The 18419-nt window shown below is 38.7% G+C and overlaps 1 protein-coding gene across 1 annotated transcript in view; it reads left to right on the top strand.

Moving 5' to 3' along the window:
- Positions 1–18419, top strand: part of BRWD1 (bromodomain and WD repeat domain containing 1) — a 125973-nt gene that overhangs the window by 94089 nt on the left and 13465 nt on the right. Inside the window, exons 30-38 of the mRNA XM_086675986.1 lie at positions 573–728; positions 1184–1304; positions 2525–2650; positions 3826–3898; positions 5452–5493; positions 7898–8044; positions 8671–8823; positions 11915–12081; positions 17656–17882. Coding sequence (XP_086532112.1) covers positions 573–728; positions 1184–1304; positions 2525–2650; positions 3826–3898; positions 5452–5493; positions 7898–8044; positions 8671–8823; positions 11915–12081; positions 17656–17882 — 1212 coding nt within the window. The remainder of the gene's footprint in view (positions 1–572; positions 729–1183; positions 1305–2524; positions 2651–3825; positions 3899–5451; positions 5494–7897; positions 8045–8670; positions 8824–11914; positions 12082–17655; positions 17883–18419) is intronic.

The raw sequence follows: 18419 nt of genomic DNA, 5'->3' as shown, positions 1-18419 counted from the left end.
ACTCATGAACCATGAGATCATGATCTGATTCGAAATCAAGAGTCGGATATTTAACTGACTGAGTTACCCAGGAGCCCCATGGTATATCATTTTTAAATAATGAAAATATTTTACCTGTTTTCAGTAACTGTGAGCTTTACTAACCCCCCACAGAATTAATATGAATCTGGCTGATTAATTCTTATCCTAGGCTTCAAGTTTGATGCTGACTGCATTTTAATAGCCCATTATCATTTCTTACATAATCCTGGCTAGTCGTTTTGTAGCATTTCTCTCCGTTTGGGCTTGTTTCATATTTACTCATTATCCAGGGTTTGCATTTCTGGTGCTAGTGTTAGAGACGTGGTATATGGTCCTCAGTGCATCATATCATGAGGCACATGATGTCCATTTGTCCTATTACTGGGGGTGTTAACTTTCATCATGTGACTTAGGTGGTGTCCCAGTTTTCTCCACTATAAAACCACTGCTTTTTCCTTTGTAGTGTCTGATTTAGGAGTTTTGACAACTTAAGTATAACATATATTTGGTTAATTATTTTTCTTTCTTGTTCTTTGGAATGGAATTTATAGTTGACCCACCTGAAGAGTTAGGAGCTAGTATTTCTGTCACTTCCGATGAGCTAGAGAAATTACTCTACAAACCTCAAGATGGTGAATGGGGCCAGAAATCGAGAGATGAAGAATGTGAAAGAATTATTAGTGGTATAGACCAACTTTTGAATCTTGGTAAGTTTTTAGTGTGGAATGTTTCATGTTCAAGTTTTTCTTTCCTCAAAGGTATTTTTTCTTTTTAATGTTTATTTAATTTTGAGAGACAGAGAGTAGGAGTGGGGGAGGAGCAGAGAGAGAGGGAGACATAGAATCCGAAGCAGGCTCCAGTCTCCAGGCTCTGAGTGGTCAGCACAGAGCCTGACGTGGGTCTCGAACCCAGGGACCATGAGATCATGACCTGAGCCGAAGTCAGCCACTCAATCGACCGAGCCACCCAGGCGCCCCTCCACAAAAGTATTTTAAAAGCGCAGCAAACTTTGGTGGCATTCTTCACTACAGTTTCTACTTGCTCCTTTTTGTTTGGGCCTGCATTGTTAAACGTGGCTCTATTTTTGAGGAATTTGCAGAGAAATAATCTCCTGTGGGGTAATGAATTTATCGATGAAAATGTTTTGTGTCTGCCTTCACAGACATAGCAGCGGCTTTCGCGGGGCCAGTTGATCTGTGTACGTACCCGAAGTATTGCACCGTAGTAGCTTATCCAACCGACCTCTACACGATTCGAATGAGGCTCGTTAATCGATTCTACAGGTTAGTAGAAACCTCCTTTCACAATAGTTTGAAAAGGTGTTTGGTCATCCTGAGTGGAGTGAATGGAAGTGGTGGTTGATCGTGACAGTGGTGGAGTGGGGGCTGATGCACGCTATTTTCTGTTTCACTCTCTTTCATTATAGTGATCTTGTGGTCTTCTGTGGTAAGACACTGTTCGATGTTGGAGAGGTGTCGGATTAAAAAAAATTCCACGTGCTTGTTACAAATTATGTTAAGTAGTTAGACATCATATTTATTTGCATGTTATTCCTATTTAGCAGCTTGATTTTAAAAATAAAGTTGAATTTTAAAAATTGGCCTTTGAAAGATTGATTCCCCAGAGTCATCAGCTTTTTATCTTTGGCTTCTAGAGCACTGATAACTATAAAATTTCCTATTCTCAGTGATTTTTAAATTAAAAAAAAAAAAATTATTTACTTATTTATTTATTGCTTATTTATTTCTGAGCGAGAGAGAGAGACAGAGAGAGAGACAGAGAGCTTGTGGGGTAGGGGCTGAGAGAGAAGGAGACATAGAATCCAGGGAGACGCAGGCTCCAGGCTCCGAGCTGTCAGCACAGAGCCCGATGGGCTCGAACTCATGAACTGTGAGATCATGCCCTGAGCGGAAGTCGGACGCTTTACCGACTGAGCTACCCAGGTGCCCTGATTCTCAGTGATTTTTTTAAATTTTAAGTAATTGATAGTATTTTATTTGTTACAATTCATCTACTTTGAGAAATTACCATTTCAAAAAACTGACTTCTTACATTGATGGTGTACTTTATCTCTGTAGCCAGACATGGGAATGTGCATTTGTTCAGAAACCACTTTGCCAGGTTACTCTCTTAGGATTGATGATATTTAACACCTTTTCTTCTTTGAGTCTCAGTAGCTTCCGTTGTGCCTGTAGACACTGTGAAAGGGAGGGTTGCTCCAGGTTGCTCTGGATGTGATGAAGTGAACTGTTAAGATTTTTGGTCTTTAATTGTATTCTCTGTGGTTTAGCTTCCAGTATAATTGCTTATGGTTATGATCAGGTTGAGAGCATTAGAAGGTTATCCATTGTAACTTTGCACTTAGGATTTAATATATTAATACATGCTGGCTTAACGTGCTGGGATTTTTTTTTTTCTTTTTCTTTTTTTTTTTTTTTTTAACAACCTGGTTTCTGTGTTTTTGTTTTCTGAGCTCTAAATTGCCTACTTTTTTGTTTTGAAGGAGGCTATCTGCATTAGTTTGGGAAGTCAGATACATAGAACATAATGCCAGGACATTTAATGAGCCTGAAAGTGTAATTGCAAGATCAGCTAAGAAGATAACTGACCAACTTTTAAAATTTATCAAGTAAGTTACCTCCTATTATAGATGTGGAAAGTGGCTTTGCATATCTGTACCTCTTGCAGCCATCTAGTTCTTAATTTTTGCTCTCTGAATTACACCCTTTTATTAATATGCTATGTTACATAACATTTCTGTACATATTTATTGTGATTATTACTTTTAGTAAAGGCATGAAAAATAGAACAATCCAATGTTTTCTGCTTTTTAAAATTGAAATAATTTTATACTACAGAAGTTGCCCTATATATACCCCTCACCGGGTTTCCCTTAGTCATTTTTCATGACTGTGGTGTCCTCATGAAACATGAAGAAATTACCCTTGGTATAACACTAATGGCTGCACACTCTTGCTTGCATTGGGAGATCATTTAGGAGGAGGACGGAAAGTGGGATCTGAGTTTTAACATCATCTGTTCTGATGAACGTTGTCTGTCACTTTGGACAAATTGCTCAGCCTGTTTCCTTTGAAATTAATGAATTGTGCTGTGTGATCTTAATGCCTTTTTACCATAGCCATAAAAATTGTTTGAAAGAATTACGTAGTAGAGAAGATAATTTATAAACTGTGCCATCATTTTTACTATGTGGCTACAAACTGGGAAGTAACTGGTTCTGGCCTATCTTGCTTTGCTGGGTTGAATCCACTTCTTGCCTGGATGACCTGGACTTGTTTCCTCTTCCCCAGGACTTTCATTTTTTTCTACTTCAGGAAAATCACATACCCATTTTCATCTTCTTCATGCCTAGATAGTCCTACTTCAGCATTCTTTCTTCTGTGTGTACAGGGAAGTTAAGATCTAATTTGCTTTAATTTCTGCTTCTCCCCTCTATTTTGTCTCAAGTCAATCCATGTTCCTGGTACTTACTGTACGAATATGCCTAGTGATGTGTAGGAACACTCATCTTCACATTCATCCAGTTGAGGCCATAATTGGATTATTTCTGGATTGCCAGCTTAATTTTTATACATACTTAGCTGGGGAAACAAAAACTTACTTTCCATATTCTAAGATGGTCAGTTGTTTCCGCAGAGGGTAGATTCAAAAACTGGATATTCCTTTGCTTGAAATTAGGTATGCATACTTGGGGAACTGTTTATATCTTAACCTGTAGTTTGAATCTTTGACATCAGACACGACAACTGCATACTCTTAAACATGTGAAAAATTGCTTTTTAGGAATCAAGACTGTACACATATCTCAGAACTTTCTAACACTTCGGAAAATGATGAGCAAAATGCCGAGGATTTGGTAATGAAGTTTGTCAATTTTATAATGATTTCTGTTCGTTTCAAATGGTGATTTAAAAATATTGAGCGAAGTAGAAAAATAACAATTCTTGCTATATTCCAATGAACTATGAAACTATTTTGATAAAAAAATATATATTTTTTGTTTTTTTCAATATATGATATTTATTGTCAAATTGGTTTCCATACAACACCCAGTGCTCATCCCAAAAGGTGCCCTCCTCAATACCCATCACCCGCCCTCTCCTCCCCCCCACCCCCATCAACCCTCAGTTTGTTCTCAGTTTTTAACAGTCTCTTATGCTTTGGCTCTCTCCCACTCTAACCTCTTTTTTTTTTTTTTTTCCTTCCCCTCCCCCATGGGTTTCTGTTAAGTTTCTCAGGATCCACATAAGAGTGAAAACATATGGTATCTGTCTTTCTCTGTATGGCTTATTTCACTTAGCATAACACTCTCCAGTTCCATCCATGTTGCTACAAAGGGCCATATTTCATTCTTTCTCATTGCCACGTAGTACTCCATTGTGTGCATAAACCACAATTTCTTTATCCATTCATCAGTTGATGGACATTTAGGCTCTTTCCATAATTTGGCTATTGTTGAGAGTGCTGCTATAAACCTTGGGGTCCAAGTGCCCCTATGCATCAGTACTCCTGTATCCCTTGGGTACATTCCTAGCAGTGCTATTGCTGGGTCATAGGGTAGGTCTATTTTTAATTTTTTGAGGAACTTCCACACTGTTTTCCAGAGTGGCTGTACCAGTTTGCATTCCCACCAACAGTGCAAGAGGGTTCCCGTTTGATAAAAATATATTTTTAATTATCCAGATATTCAGTGAAGTAATTTGTTTTAACCAATAATTGATACCAAATAAACAGCATATGTCTGCGTGAATAACATAGCTGAGGAATGTGTCCTCTACTTTTGCAATTTCTAAGAGTTGGATTTAATTGTAATTACAAATTAATGAACTTGACCATGCTCACAGTACCCACAAGTTCTTCACTCAAGGTGGTATCAAAGTTCAAGGCAAATATCAGTGATGCTGGGTAATTTCACTTCATACAGAATCGAGCAGGAAGTTACAGGAGTTCTGTATAGTGTCAATTTCTACACAGACCCTTATTGCGATTCACTGATTCTCTTGGTAATTTCTATCGGAATAAAGATGGCCATGCAAATATTTGATTTAGGGAATAAGAAAATGTGTGGAGTATGAAATTCAGAACAGTAGGAAATGGTTTCTTGGGTTTTATGGATAGCGATGAAACACACATTGGAAGTTGCTGATGCATGTCCTATTTAGGTCCTGCACAAAGCACCTTTTTATAGCTATCTATAGGAATTAGTTTTCCTAGGGAGTGTAGAGGGTTATTAAGAATGGTTGGTTTATGGGAGTCTGGGTGCCACAAAGACCTGATAGGGTCTGCCTTTTGAGATTTTTGTGAACGAGTTAAAATCCTTGTAAGACCTAATGTGTTTGATACGCTTTTAGGTTATTACGTTTCAGATGAGAATATTAACACTTACGGTGCTCTGATTTTTGTTCGTAGGATGATAGTGACCTTCCTAAAACATCTTCTGGAAGAAGGAGAGTAAGTTAATCTGTTCGACTGACCTTTGTTGTTTGCTTATTCTGTATTTTGAAAGCAGCCTCAGATTTCAGGTGTTACTCTGAAAAGTTACCTTAATATGGGTATTGAGCATTTGTTAAAAGAAATGGGAAATCACTGAGAGGCGGGTAGTCAGGGAAGGTTTAGTGGAAGAGTTGGGACTTGAACTTTGTTTTCAGAATGAGCTGGAGGAGAAAGAGGACGTGCACAAAATAAGGAGCATTTGGGACCCATGTCACCAAGTAGGCACATGTAGCATGCCACTAGGCTAGTGGTAGAGCACTGGCCTGCCCAGTGTAGGGACTGAGTGTTGGGGTGAGCAGGGGGGCTGTGTCTGGCTGTGACGTTGGGAGTGGATGATGGTGATCTTGAAAACCAAGGATTTCATTTAAATTTAAAGGAGAGACTCAATTTCACCACCATAATAGATGCAGAGATTTTGAAGGATAACAGAATCGGTACTAAAGGAAGTGAGGAACCTGTTGCAAGAACTAGAGTGTAAGGCGGAGCTTCGTCAGGGACTGTGCTTGTGTGCAGTGGGAAGGCTGGTAGAGGAGGAGCCCTTGTAGGGGAATGTTCACTAGGGTTTGGTGAATAACCCTTTTTTTTAAATGACACCTGTTGGGAAGATGGAGTTAAGGAGAATGACGTATGGATATAATGAGTTTTTAGATACTGGGTTTGGTTGTAAGTTTTAGATACTAAGTTTGATTTGTGGCGTCACCAGCAGCTCTTGTGGTTATAATGTAATATATTAATTAAAGGAAAGGTTATTAAATTTTTTAAAATGTTTATTTTGAGAGACAGAGACAGTGTAAGTGGGCAAGGGGCAGAGAGAGAGAGAGAGAGAGAGAGAGAGAGAGAGAGAGAGAGAGAGACTCCCAAGCAGGCTCCGCACTGTCAACGCAGAGCATGACATGGGGCTCGAACCCACAAACCGTGAGATCATGACTTGAGCCAAAACCAAGAATCGGACATTTAAACAGACTGAGTCACTGAGGCACCCCTAAGGAAAGGTTATTAATTTAAAAATGCTTAACATTTTATTTTTAAGTTTTTTTTAATGTTTATTTTTGAGAGAGAGCATGAGCGGGGGAGGGGCAGAGAGAAAGGGAGACAGAGGAGCTGAAGCTGTGCTGCCAGCAGAGTCCAATGTCAGGTTCAAACTCATGAACTGTAAGGTCACAACCTGAGCCGAAGTCAGACTGTCAACTGAGTGAGCCAGCCAGGCGCCCCTAAAATGCTTAACATTTTAAATTTTGTCCAAATACTGCTTAAATTTAAGCTTTTTATCATACTAATTTTCCTAATATGCTTGCCCCAAATAACATTGAGAAGTTAGACTTGAAGAATTGTCATCTGATTGTCATTTTTGTATAATTTCTTATTTTGGGGGGAAAATAATTTCATTTTTAAACAAAATCCCAGGCGTTTAGTATCTGTATAGTATTTGCCTGCTGTGGCCGCCATAGCAAATCACAAATCTAGTGGCTTAAACAATAAAAAAAAAAAAAAAAAAAAAAAGGGTCTTCTAGGTCTGTAGATTAGAAGTCAGACATGGGTCTCAATTGGAGCTAAAATCAGGGTGGTGGCATAGCTGTGTTCCTTTCTGGAAGCCCTAGGGTAGAACCCTTCTCCTTGTTATTTTTTAGCTTCTAGAGGCTCTTGTCCCCTCATCTTTTATCTTCAAGCCAGCAGCTTGAAGTCTCGAAGTCTCTCACTTTTAAAAGGACCTTTGTGGGGCGCCTGGGTGGTTCAGTCAGTTTAAGCGTCTGACTCTTGGTTTCGGCTTAGGTCATGTTCTTGTGGCTTCGTGGGTTCGAGCCCCACATTGGGCTCTGTGCTGACAGTGCGGAGCCTGCTTGGGCTTCTCTCTCTCCCTCTCTCTCTGCCCCTTCCCTTCTTGTCCTGTCTCTGTCTCTCAAATAAACTTAAAAAAAAATTTTTTTTTTAAATCACCTTTGTGATCACATTGGGCCCATCTTGATAATCCAGGACAGTCTTCCCATCTCAGGATTCAAACCGGTGGTCAGATCTGCCATGGATAGTGACAGCCATAAGTTCTTAAATTAGGATGCAGGTATCTTTGGGGCCATTCTTTAGCCTACCACTTCGTCTAATGTGAGTCTTCACTTTCTGTGAAAACGTGTTCTAAACTTGGGAGATAAGTGGTAGAATGAAAAATGTTTTCAGAGTAATGGATGTGACGTTACTGACCTTTACAGAAAAGTGGATTTCTTCTAAGTAGATAGAAAATAAAAGTAGCCACATTGTTATAGTACACAAGGCCACAGCTCATGTGCATTTTTACCACCGCACTATACCAGACTGCAGTGTGACATTTCCAAGACTGAAAAAGCTTATAATATTGTGAATGTATTTTTAGGTCCGTGATTGGAAAAAAACGAGCATCAAAGCCACCAACTATGTTGAAAATAACTGGAAGAAACAGTGTAAGGAACTAGTGAACTTAATTTTTCAGTGTGAAGATTCTGAACCATTTAGACAACCTGTTGATTTGGTTGAATATCCAGTAAGTTTTGCCATTGTTTGAATGTTTGGGCCTTCTCGTTTTGTTATAGAGATTGGGGTGGAGGTGTTTAAATTAAACTTTAACGAGTAAGATGTCTGAGCTTCATGTTAACTTTGTCTCTCACCACTAAGGCAGCTGTGGAAGAGTTGTATTACACAGTTTTTCTTGAATTTTCTAGACCCCTCATAACTTTGGCTAAGACTTAATCACTGCTACATCTTAATGGGAGGATCCTACATGTTTATCTGTTTTCTTAGTAGGCTCAGCCCCAGGAAAACTATAAGTTGGATAAAAGCTCTGTATTCATTCCCCAAATATGAGAATGGAAAATGACCTTTAAAAAAAAGATTACAAAGCACAGATTTACTGTAAAAGCTTAGAAATTACATTAAGAGTATAAAGAAGGAAATGAAAACCATTTAATATCCTACCAGATATATCATTTTGGTATATTTCTTATTTTTTCTGTATGTCTGAGCCTCTTTTTTAAAAATTATTGATGATTCTTAAGGTCCTTCTAACCTTTTTCTTTTCTCTCATTTTGAATGTTTTGGAGATCTGATGCTCGTAACATTTCTAAAAGTAGGAATCAAATCTTTGAACTAATTCTTGTTTTTAAAACCTAGGACTACCGAGATATTATAGATACTCCAATGGATTTTGGAACAGTAAGGGAAACTTTAGAAGCAGGAAATTATGACAGCCCTTTGGAATTTTGCAAAGACATCCGGTTGATATTTAGTAATGCAAAAGCATATACACCAAACAAAAGATCAAAGGTAATTTTAAAAGTGGTTCTCAATGAAAAGAGTGCGTGGTCTGTGTTGATGATCATTTTCCACTTGCTGGTACGTGTTGGAACATTAAGGATGAGTGAGGAGGGCGAGAACACTGGTAAGGCTAGAGCTCTGTCTCTCTCCCCTCACCACAGTTAATGCTTACCTTTCCTAATGTCGTGGAAACAAATGGGAATTGGAGGCAATGAGGCCACCAATGAGGAATGAACAAATTTAAACTTGATACATAGGATGGGAAAAATCTGTTTTTATACATGTAGGAATCTTGAAGAGTGGACTTGAAATTTAATGATAGATTCTGGAAGATAATTAAAAGTAAGAAAAGGAAAATCGGAAGTGGGGGTAAGACTCCTGAGAGCATAGTAATATTTCCAACCCAAAGAGGAGACACATGAGCCAACTGATTATTGGAGAACACAGGTGGAGAGTACACCCCTAAAGTTGTGTTAAAATGTTACATGTTGGATAACTTCTCATAACTTGTTGAAGCACAGTGAACAGACAAAAGTGTACATAAGTCTCTCAGTGAATTCTCACGAATAATCACAAACCCTTGTAGCCAGTGTGCTGGTAGTTTAACAAAGAGGGATGATTTGAGAAGACTCTAAAGAAAGCACTTGCTTAATATTATAGCACTTTGTCTGTGATCAGCAACTATCGCTGCTAAGTAACCATTTTGCCTTAATTTCACTTTCTCTTTATTATCCCCAGACTCTCCTGTGTTAATTATTTCTCAATCTGAGAACTGCTTCCTTGGATTCAATGTGCAGATTTCACATCACTTTAAATCAGTTTAGCATCCGGTCCAACATTTTTCCAAGTTGATGCTATTGTCCGTATTCACTGTTATTGAGACTTTCTTCCCAGAGAGAAATTTCATTCATGCTTTCCCTCGCCTTTTATGTAAAATACTATTTGAGGATAGATATATCATCAACTGTAGAACTTACTGGATTTTTATATATTATCAGAGTTTCAAAATTGCGGTTAAATATATGTAACATAAGCTTTATTATTTTAACCATTTTTAAGGGTATGATTCATTGACATTAATTATATTTACAATGTTCAACGATCACTGATTTTCCTAAAACTCTTTCATCACCCCAAACAGAAACTCTAACATGAAGGAGTAACTCTACATTCACTCCCCGCTTAGCCCTTGGTAAATGTCTCATCTACTTTGGATGCATTTGTCTGTTCTAGATACTTCATACATGGGATCATACAACATTCGCCCTTTTGTGTCTGGCTCCTTTCGTGTCTGGCTCCTTTCACTTAGCAGAATTTCTGAGAGGTGCATCCATGTTATAACACGCATGAGAACTTTATTCCTTTTTATGCCTGAATGATATTGCATTGTATGGGTATATAATATTTTGTTTATCCATTCATGTCTTGATGGACAGTTGAATTGTTTGTTTTTTGGCTCTTATGAATAATGCTGCCATGAATATGGATCACGCCATCTGCTAATGGCGGTAGTTTCACTTCTAACTTCACAATCTGAATGATCTTTCTTGCTTTGTCTTTCTTCATATTCTTTCTTTCTGTCTTTCTGTCTGTCTTTCTGTCTTTCGGTCTTTTTTTTTTTTTTTTTTTTTTTTTTTGTCTAATTGTTCTGGCTGGGATTTAAAGTACAGTATTGAATAGCAGTGGTGGAAGCAGGCAACCTTGTCTCTTTCCTGATCTCAGGGGGAAGATTTTCCATATTTCACCATTGTGTATGATGTTAACTGTGGGGTTTTTTCATACATGCCTTTTTTCATTTTGAATAGCTAATAATTTTAGCACCCATTTTTGTTCAATGTTTATGTTCAACTCAAGTGTATTAACTGAATTTTATATAAAACCCAATGAGAAGACATAAAATAATATGAAAGTGATTCTTAAGAGAATCAGATTTCAAACTTAATATGATTAAGGAAATAAAGCCACTTGTTAAAATTGGTGACTAATGTTAGAATTCACATTTGAAGGGAAAGAGTAAGGTATACACAAAATACTGGAAATGTCAGTGATCGTTTCAGATGAAGTGGCATTTTGAATTTCACATGTATTGTGTATATATATGTGTGTGTGCATGCATATTTATAAAGCGTATAAGAAATTGCTATAGCTCACATACCTAAAAAAATACATTTTTCTAAATGTTTATTTATTTTGAGAGAGAGACTCCCAAGCAGGCCCTGCAGTGTCAGTGCAGAGCTGGATGCAGGGATCAAGTTCATGAATGGGGAGCTCATAAACTGAGCCAAAATCAAGTTGGATGCTTAACTGACTCGGCCACCCAGGCGCTCCTCACACACTTTTTTCTGAAGATTCTCTAATGTTAAAGTCTCTCCACCCCGCTGCCTGGTGCATCAGAGTGATCGAACGTTAGACTTTGATACTTCCTTTTCAGGAATGATTGTGAATGAGTAAAGAGCACTTCCTGTAAATACATAGCTGTACCAAAGTTATTTATAGGAGCACTGAATATCATGTTGCGGTTCTTTGACAGATTTGGTATTATTTAATTATCAAAGCTGTTAAAACACCATCTTTCCTATCTGTTACAGTTCTGGGGCCTGTTTTCTTCTCCTGTGGCAAGATAGGCTTTGGTCTGGAATCCATGCTTAGATCTAAGTGGCCTTACAGGAGGTCAGATTGCAAGTTGGAGACTGGGGTGAAGGTGTCTTTGTCTCCTTGCCCCGAGGACACACTGCTCTTGCTGCCTAGACAGCAATCCTAAAACTAGCCAGCTCCACATCTAACTAGGAGAAGGGGACATCTTTAGGATTTGTATATGCAAATGTGAAAATGAGAACAGCTGGTTGAGAACCATTGACCTATAGACTGTAGTAAGTCTTGGATTCTGGAAAATTGCTTTAATACTTTCTTTTCATCTGAGAGTTAGATGTTTGGTACTGCGTGTTTCTGGCAGATGTCACTGAAGGAAGGGTGGGATGGATGAAATGAGTAACCGCTATTGTCTATAACAGTGATGTAATAGGTTGCAATTCTACTCTTTTTTGTGAAAGTATTTTTCAAGATATTTTGTAGTTCTAGTTTTGCTTTCATATTCTTGCAGATTTACAGTATGACCTTGAGATTGTCTGCCTTATTTGAAGAAAAAATGAAGAAAATCTCCTCTGATTTTAAAATTGGTCAAAAATTCAATGAAAAACTTCGAAGAAGCCAGAGGTTCAAGAGACGGCAAAATTGTAACCGTGTCAGTCAGGCCAACAGAAGTATCAGGTGATGGCTTATTTCAGGCTTTGTATGCAATTTAAAAAGTTTCAGGTTGTGATACTTCTTTAATTTTATTATTCTACAATGATTAGGAGTATAGTATATTCCGAAAGTTGTTTTTTTTTAATGGCTTGAAAATACTGTGTGCATATAGAGCTATTGTGTAATTTGTAATTAGGTAAATTTTTAAGCATTTAAGGAAAATTACAGATTTTTAAAATTTTACTAAGGATTAAAGTATCATTTATGTATTTACATAAGAACTTTTTTTTTTTTTTTTTTATAATGCAGAGAGTAAAGTGATTACTTTGGGTGTCGAGCATTTGATTGTGTTAAGAGAAATAGCGATTAGGCACGATGTGCCCTATTGTTTCTGAGGATTAGTTATAAAGAAGACATAAAATGCAGGGCTTATTCTCTGTCAGGAATTTGATATTAATTTGTATTGTGTCATCTTTGTGTAGCCTCCGTTACTGTCAGGTTTCCAGGTATGTCACAGTGTTGCAGCGCGAAAGTGGAGTCCGTCCCGTGTCGTCTGTGTCCAGGCTTGTCTTGAACAAGCACCGTGTCCGTGATGGGCGTCTTCATGCATATTTTGGGGACCGTGCTCTGCATCTCTGTTCAGAACCATCTCCTTCAGATCAATAGTATTTAAATCTCATAAGCTTGTTTTCGTTTAGCTCCCTCCCTTCCATTTTGTGCTCTTGTCGTCAGATTACATCTTCGTTTTATCTAGTTTTCTTTCAAATCGGTTAAGGAAAGAATAAAAACGTCACTGACACTGTTATTTATATTTACCTATGTAAATTACCTTTCCCAGTGGTTCTTATTTCTTTGTGTGGGTTTGAGTTACCCTCTGGTGTCCTTTCTTGTCAGCTTGAGATCCTTTTGTGTTTCTTGTAAGGCAGATGTGCTAGTAGTTAATTCTGACAGTTTTCCTTTTGGACTAACTAATTTTGCTGGACATAGAATTCTTAGTTGACCGTGTTTTGTTTTCCTCCCAGCATCTCTCCCACTGCCTGCCGAACTCTGTTGTTTCTGATGAGAAGTCAGCTCTCAGTGCCGCTGAGGTTCCCTCCCTCGTCCATGTGGAATGGTTTTTCTCTTGCTGCTCTCACAGTTCTCTGTCTGCATTTTGCAGCTGACTTTGATGTGTGTAGGAATTTTTCCAGCTTTGTAGAAGACTGTTTTTCATAAAATCTGGGTGGTTTCCAGCCATTACTCAATTTTTTTCTGCCCCTTTCCTCTCGTTTGTGGGCTGCCATTATACATATGTTGATATGATGGATGGTCTCCCACAGGCCTCCGAGGCTCTCTTCATTTTTCCCCCTTCTCTTTCTGTTCTTCAGATGGGATAATAATTTATTGACCTACCAAGTTCACTAATTCTTATACCAGCTCATACCAGCTCACGTCTGCTGTTGGGCCTATCTCGTGAATGTTTATGTCAGTTACTGTGCTTTCCAACTCCAGAATCTCTGGTTGGTTTTTTGTAATTTCTGTGTCTCTACTGATATTTTCTGTCCTCGTGCTTTTCTTTAATTCTGTAAACATGATTTTATTTGGTTCTTCAAATGTGTTTATAATGGTGGATTTAGCTCAGCATCTGGGTCCTTTCAGAGACAGTTTCCATTGAGTGCATTTTTGCCTGTGTATGGGCAAACTTCCTTGATTCTTGGTATGTCTTGTACTGTTTTGTTGGAAGTGGGACAAACTTAGTAATCTGGTTTTCTTGTCGCTGTTTGTTAACATATTGTAGAAACTCTAGACTCTGATTCTTGTCCCTCTGTGATGATACTTGTTGCTGGTTTTGTTTAGTGAGTTACCTTAGACCAGTTCTGTAGTTTGTCTTTCCTGCAGTGGTAAGCCGCTGAAATCTGCTTTTTAAAAATTTATTTTATTTTTTCTGAGAGAGAGAGAGACAAAGAATCTTAAGCAGGTTCCACACTCACTGTGGAGCCTGACACGGGGCTTGATCCCAAGACCCTGGGATCATGACCTGAACTGAAATCAAGAGTCGGATGCTCAACCAACTGAGCCACCCAGGCGCCCCTTAAAAATTAAAAAAAAAAAAAAAAAAATTGGGGGGGGGGGGCCTGTGTTCCTGGGTGTCTTCCCTGACTTGCCACAGCACAGTGGTCAGAATTTGTGCTTAAACCCATCAAGTAAGCCCTCCACCCTTTTCTGAAGGAGGCCTTTGTGTGAACTGAGGCCAAGTTCACTTTCTGCCTATATTTTTCCAGGCATGAGAGTCTCAAGGTAATCCAGGGACGACTGGATAACAGGGCTCTCCCCAGTCTTTCTTGAGTATTTGTGGAACCTTTCACATCCCCAGGATGATTTTGGAGCTTTTCAAAGACTCCTGTGACTGTCTCATTCTGTAGCTCTCCTTTAAATTTTGTGGCTGAACTGTGTTGGTCTGACCGGTTTCACAGGCTTGGGCTGCCACGTGGTCGGCCTGGCTGGATTTCCAGCAGTGAGTTTAGTGCTGTTTGGTGAAGCTCTCAAGTCAGGCCAGCTCCTTCTGCCTCCTCATCCTGGTCCTCAAGGCTGTGCCACAGAATTGGGGTGTGTGTGACTGGGAGGAGCCCCGAGTTAAAATACCAAAACTCCAGTAAAGTTTTTTCTTAGATTCAGAAGGTTTTCTAGAATAAAGGCTTTTTTAATAAAGGCCTTTTTTAATAAAGGCCTTTGATTACTTTCCAGAGTTGCGAAATGATTGTTTTGGATGATTTTGCCAGTTTTATCTTTGCGTTTTGGGTGAGAGGATTTGCCAAAGTCCTCCTTGCATCCCTGCCCCAGTGTTTAGGACAGCAGAACTGCACTGAACCGGGCAGACGTGCTCCTTAGCCTTAGGGAAATGAATTCGGCCCGTTCAGCTGCTTTACAGTCCGTAATTTGGGGGCATACGTTACGAGGTACTATGTGAGTCCTCCCTGCCTCTTTTTTTTTTTTTAACTTTTAATTTTGAAATAATTTCAGAACTACAGAGAAGTTGAAGAATAATTCAAAGAACTCCTTTATACTTTACCTGGACTCACCAATTTTTCATAGTACGTCACATATGCTGTATTGTTGCTTTATCTTTTTGTTGTGTGTTTTTCTTCTCAGTCATTCAAAAGAATATATCTGACACCTTGCTCCTTTACCCCTAAATATTTGGTGTGGATTTGCTAAAAATAAGGTTCTAACCACATCTTACTGTATTTCTACAGTTGACCTAATAATGTCCTTAGGACAATTTTTTTTTCTAATCTACACCCAAGTGAGGATCTTGTGTTGCATATAGTTCATGGTCTCTTTAGTCTGTGTTTTTGGTTTTTTTTTTTTTTTAAACATTAGCTCATTTAATCATCAGCCAATCTTATTTTTTATTTTTATTTAGTTTTTAAGTAATCTCTGTGCCCAGCATAGGGCTCAAACTCATGACCCTGAGATCAAGTCACATGTTCTACTGACTGAGCCAGCCAGGCACTCCTTTTTAGTCTGTTTCATCATCATCATCATCATCATCATCATTATTATTATACTTTAAGTTTATTTTGAGAAGAGAGTGCTTGCATGTGCACAAGTGGGGGAGGGACAGAGAGAAAGGGGGAGAGAGAGAATCTCAAGCAGGCTCTGTGCTCAAACTCAAGAACTGTGAGATCATGACCTGAGCCTAAATCCAGAGCTAGGCACTTAACCAACTGAGCCACCCAGGTGTCTCTGTTTTTTTGTTTTGTTTTTTTGAATATTGATTGATTGATTGACTGACAACATGAGTGGGGGAGGGGCAGAGAGAGAGAGAGGAGGAAGAGAATCCCAAGCAGGCTCTGTGCTGTGAACCTAGAGCCTGACAGTGGGGCTTGAACTCACAAACTGTGGGATCATGACCTGAGCTGAAATTAAGAGTAGGTCGCTTAATTGATTGAGCTACCCAAGCACTCCTCTTTAGTCTGTTTTAATCAGGAATTTTATTTTCTACCTTTGTCTTCTTAATTGACATTTTTGGAGAGTATGGGTCATTTATTTTCTAAAATGTCCCCCAGTTTGGGTTTTTCTGTTATTTTAGGAGTTTTTAATTTTTTTGTTTAATTATTTTAAAAAAAAAAGCTCTTTCTCTTTGAACAATAAAGAGTTTAACAGTTAAGAAGGACATAGGATAAAAAAAAGGGAACAGTTTTACTCCTGAGATATTTATCATTTTGTCTTCTGTTTAAAAGGAAGTTTATGATGAGTATAAGCATGTAATTGTTTTCTTTTGTATTCATTGGTCTGCCTTCCAGTTGATATTAATAGAAATTAATATTTTGAGAGAGAGAGAGACAGAGCATGAGCGGGGGAGGGGCAGAGAGAGAGGGAGACACAGAATCCGAAGCAGGCTCCCGGCTCTGAGCTGTCAGCACAGAGCCTGATGCGGGGCTCAAACTCAAAGACCCCGAGATCATGACCTGAGCCGACGTCAGACGCTCGACTGACTGAGCCACCCAGGCGCCTCTTATTTTTTACGTTTTAATCTGTTGTCAAGTTAGCTAACTTACAGTGTATACAGCATGGTCTTAGCTTTGGGAGTAGGTTCCTGTGGTTCATCACTTACATACAACACCCAGTGCTCATCCCAACAAGTGCCCTCCTCAGTGCCATCTCCCGTTTTCCTGCTCTCCCTCCATCCCCCCACCTCAGCAACCCTCAGTTTGTTCTCTGTATTTAAGAGTCTCTTATGGTTTGCCTCCTCTCTGTTTGTAACTTATTTTTCCTTCCCTTCCCCTATAGTCTTCTGTTAAGTTTCTCAAATTCCACATATGAGTGAAAACATGACATCTGTCTTTTTCGGACTGACTTATTTCTAGAAGTTAACATTTTGCTGTAAAAAAGTTTGAAATTTCTTGATTATGATAAACAATTACTGCTTTAAAGAACGTTGTGGTTATCTTTAAGCTCAGGTGCCTTAAATACAAAGCTCTTTTATCTTTTTGTTTTAAAGGAAAATAGGATTACTCAACATGAATATTACCCAGATCTGTAATTTAAAACAAAAGGCTGTCTTGTCCTAAACTTCCACTCTTTTTCTTGATAATCCATGGCTCAGGGGTCAAACACAGTGAACTGGTACTTAGAATAAACAGATTGGTCTTAGAAAAAACTAGCTTGTTCTGATCTTTTTTTTGGCCTCTGTTCTTTCTGGTTAGATTTTGTTGATTTCTCCTCTTACATACTGTTACACGTATATGTCTATATATGTAAATAGACCAGAGAGAAAGTTGTTTCTTATTGAGACTCAGATTTGTAATATGAATGAATGCGTGTATTACATAAATGTTGGCTCCTCTTAGCATTTAATCCAAAGAATTTAAGGTATTCAGTATGATTTTCTACTCTGTAACTTGGGTCATTTGTTCGTTACTTCAGTTTGGAACAAAATGATGTCAAACTTAGAGTAAGGATATCCATAGTAATCCACGTCAGAATAAGATGTTAACAATGAATATTTCAATGTTTTGATCATAAAATTTTTCTCAGGTTAAGTAGTAATACACTTTTATTCAGGCATTCCCTGTTTAATTAAATTTTGTTTCCTTTGTTCATATCTTTGACCAGAAATATCAAACAGAAGCGGTTAAAATCTCAGACAAAAGTAATTCCTGAATTGGTGGGTTCTCCTGCCCACTCTCCCTCCAGTAGGGGTGCCTATTCTGCAGGCCGTAAGACAGGTGCTAGTGTCTCTTCGGGCTTGACTTCTGGCGACTCCTCAGATTCGGCAGGATCGTCAGAAAGAATGAGAAGACTTAGGACTGTCACTCTGAAAAATGGCTCCACGTTATCTGGTAAGACGTGAACATTGTTCTTTAATTGTCTAGCACTCAAGTAGCACGGCAGCACGGCTAGTTACTCCAGGTTCAGAGGAGAGAATGAAGAAGACTGGCCTTGACATATAAGAAACCTACAATTCAGTGGAAGAGTCAAAAGTAACAAATGGGGAACGGTTAAAATATGTTTGATAAGTGCTGTTCTTTGCAAATGGTGCAGCCATATTCTGTGCAAATTTGAATCTTCTAAATCGTAAAAAATGGGATACAAATACCATACTTTGAATTTTTTTTTTTTTTTTTTTTTACATTTATTTATTGAGAGACATAGACAGAGCACAAGTTTGGGAGGGGCAGAGAGACAAGGAGACACAGAATCCGAAGCAGGCTCCAGGCTCCGAGCTGTTAGCGCAGAGCCCGATGCGGGGCTCGAACTCGCAAACCGTGAGATCGTGTCCTGAGCCGAAGTCGGACGCTCAACCGACTGAGCCACCCAGGCGCCCCAAATATCATACTTTGTGTGCCAAGTATACTTCCGGTGGTTTTTCTTTAAAT

Source organism: Puma concolor, chromosome C2, assembly GCF_028749965.1.
Source record: "Puma concolor isolate L17-30 chromosome C2, mPumCon1.1.hap2, whole genome shotgun sequence".
Taxonomy (NCBI): domain Eukaryota; kingdom Metazoa; phylum Chordata; class Mammalia; order Carnivora; family Felidae; genus Puma; species Puma concolor.
The sequence above is the reverse complement of the archived record's forward strand: the minus strand, read 5'-3'. Positions and strand labels throughout refer to the sequence as shown.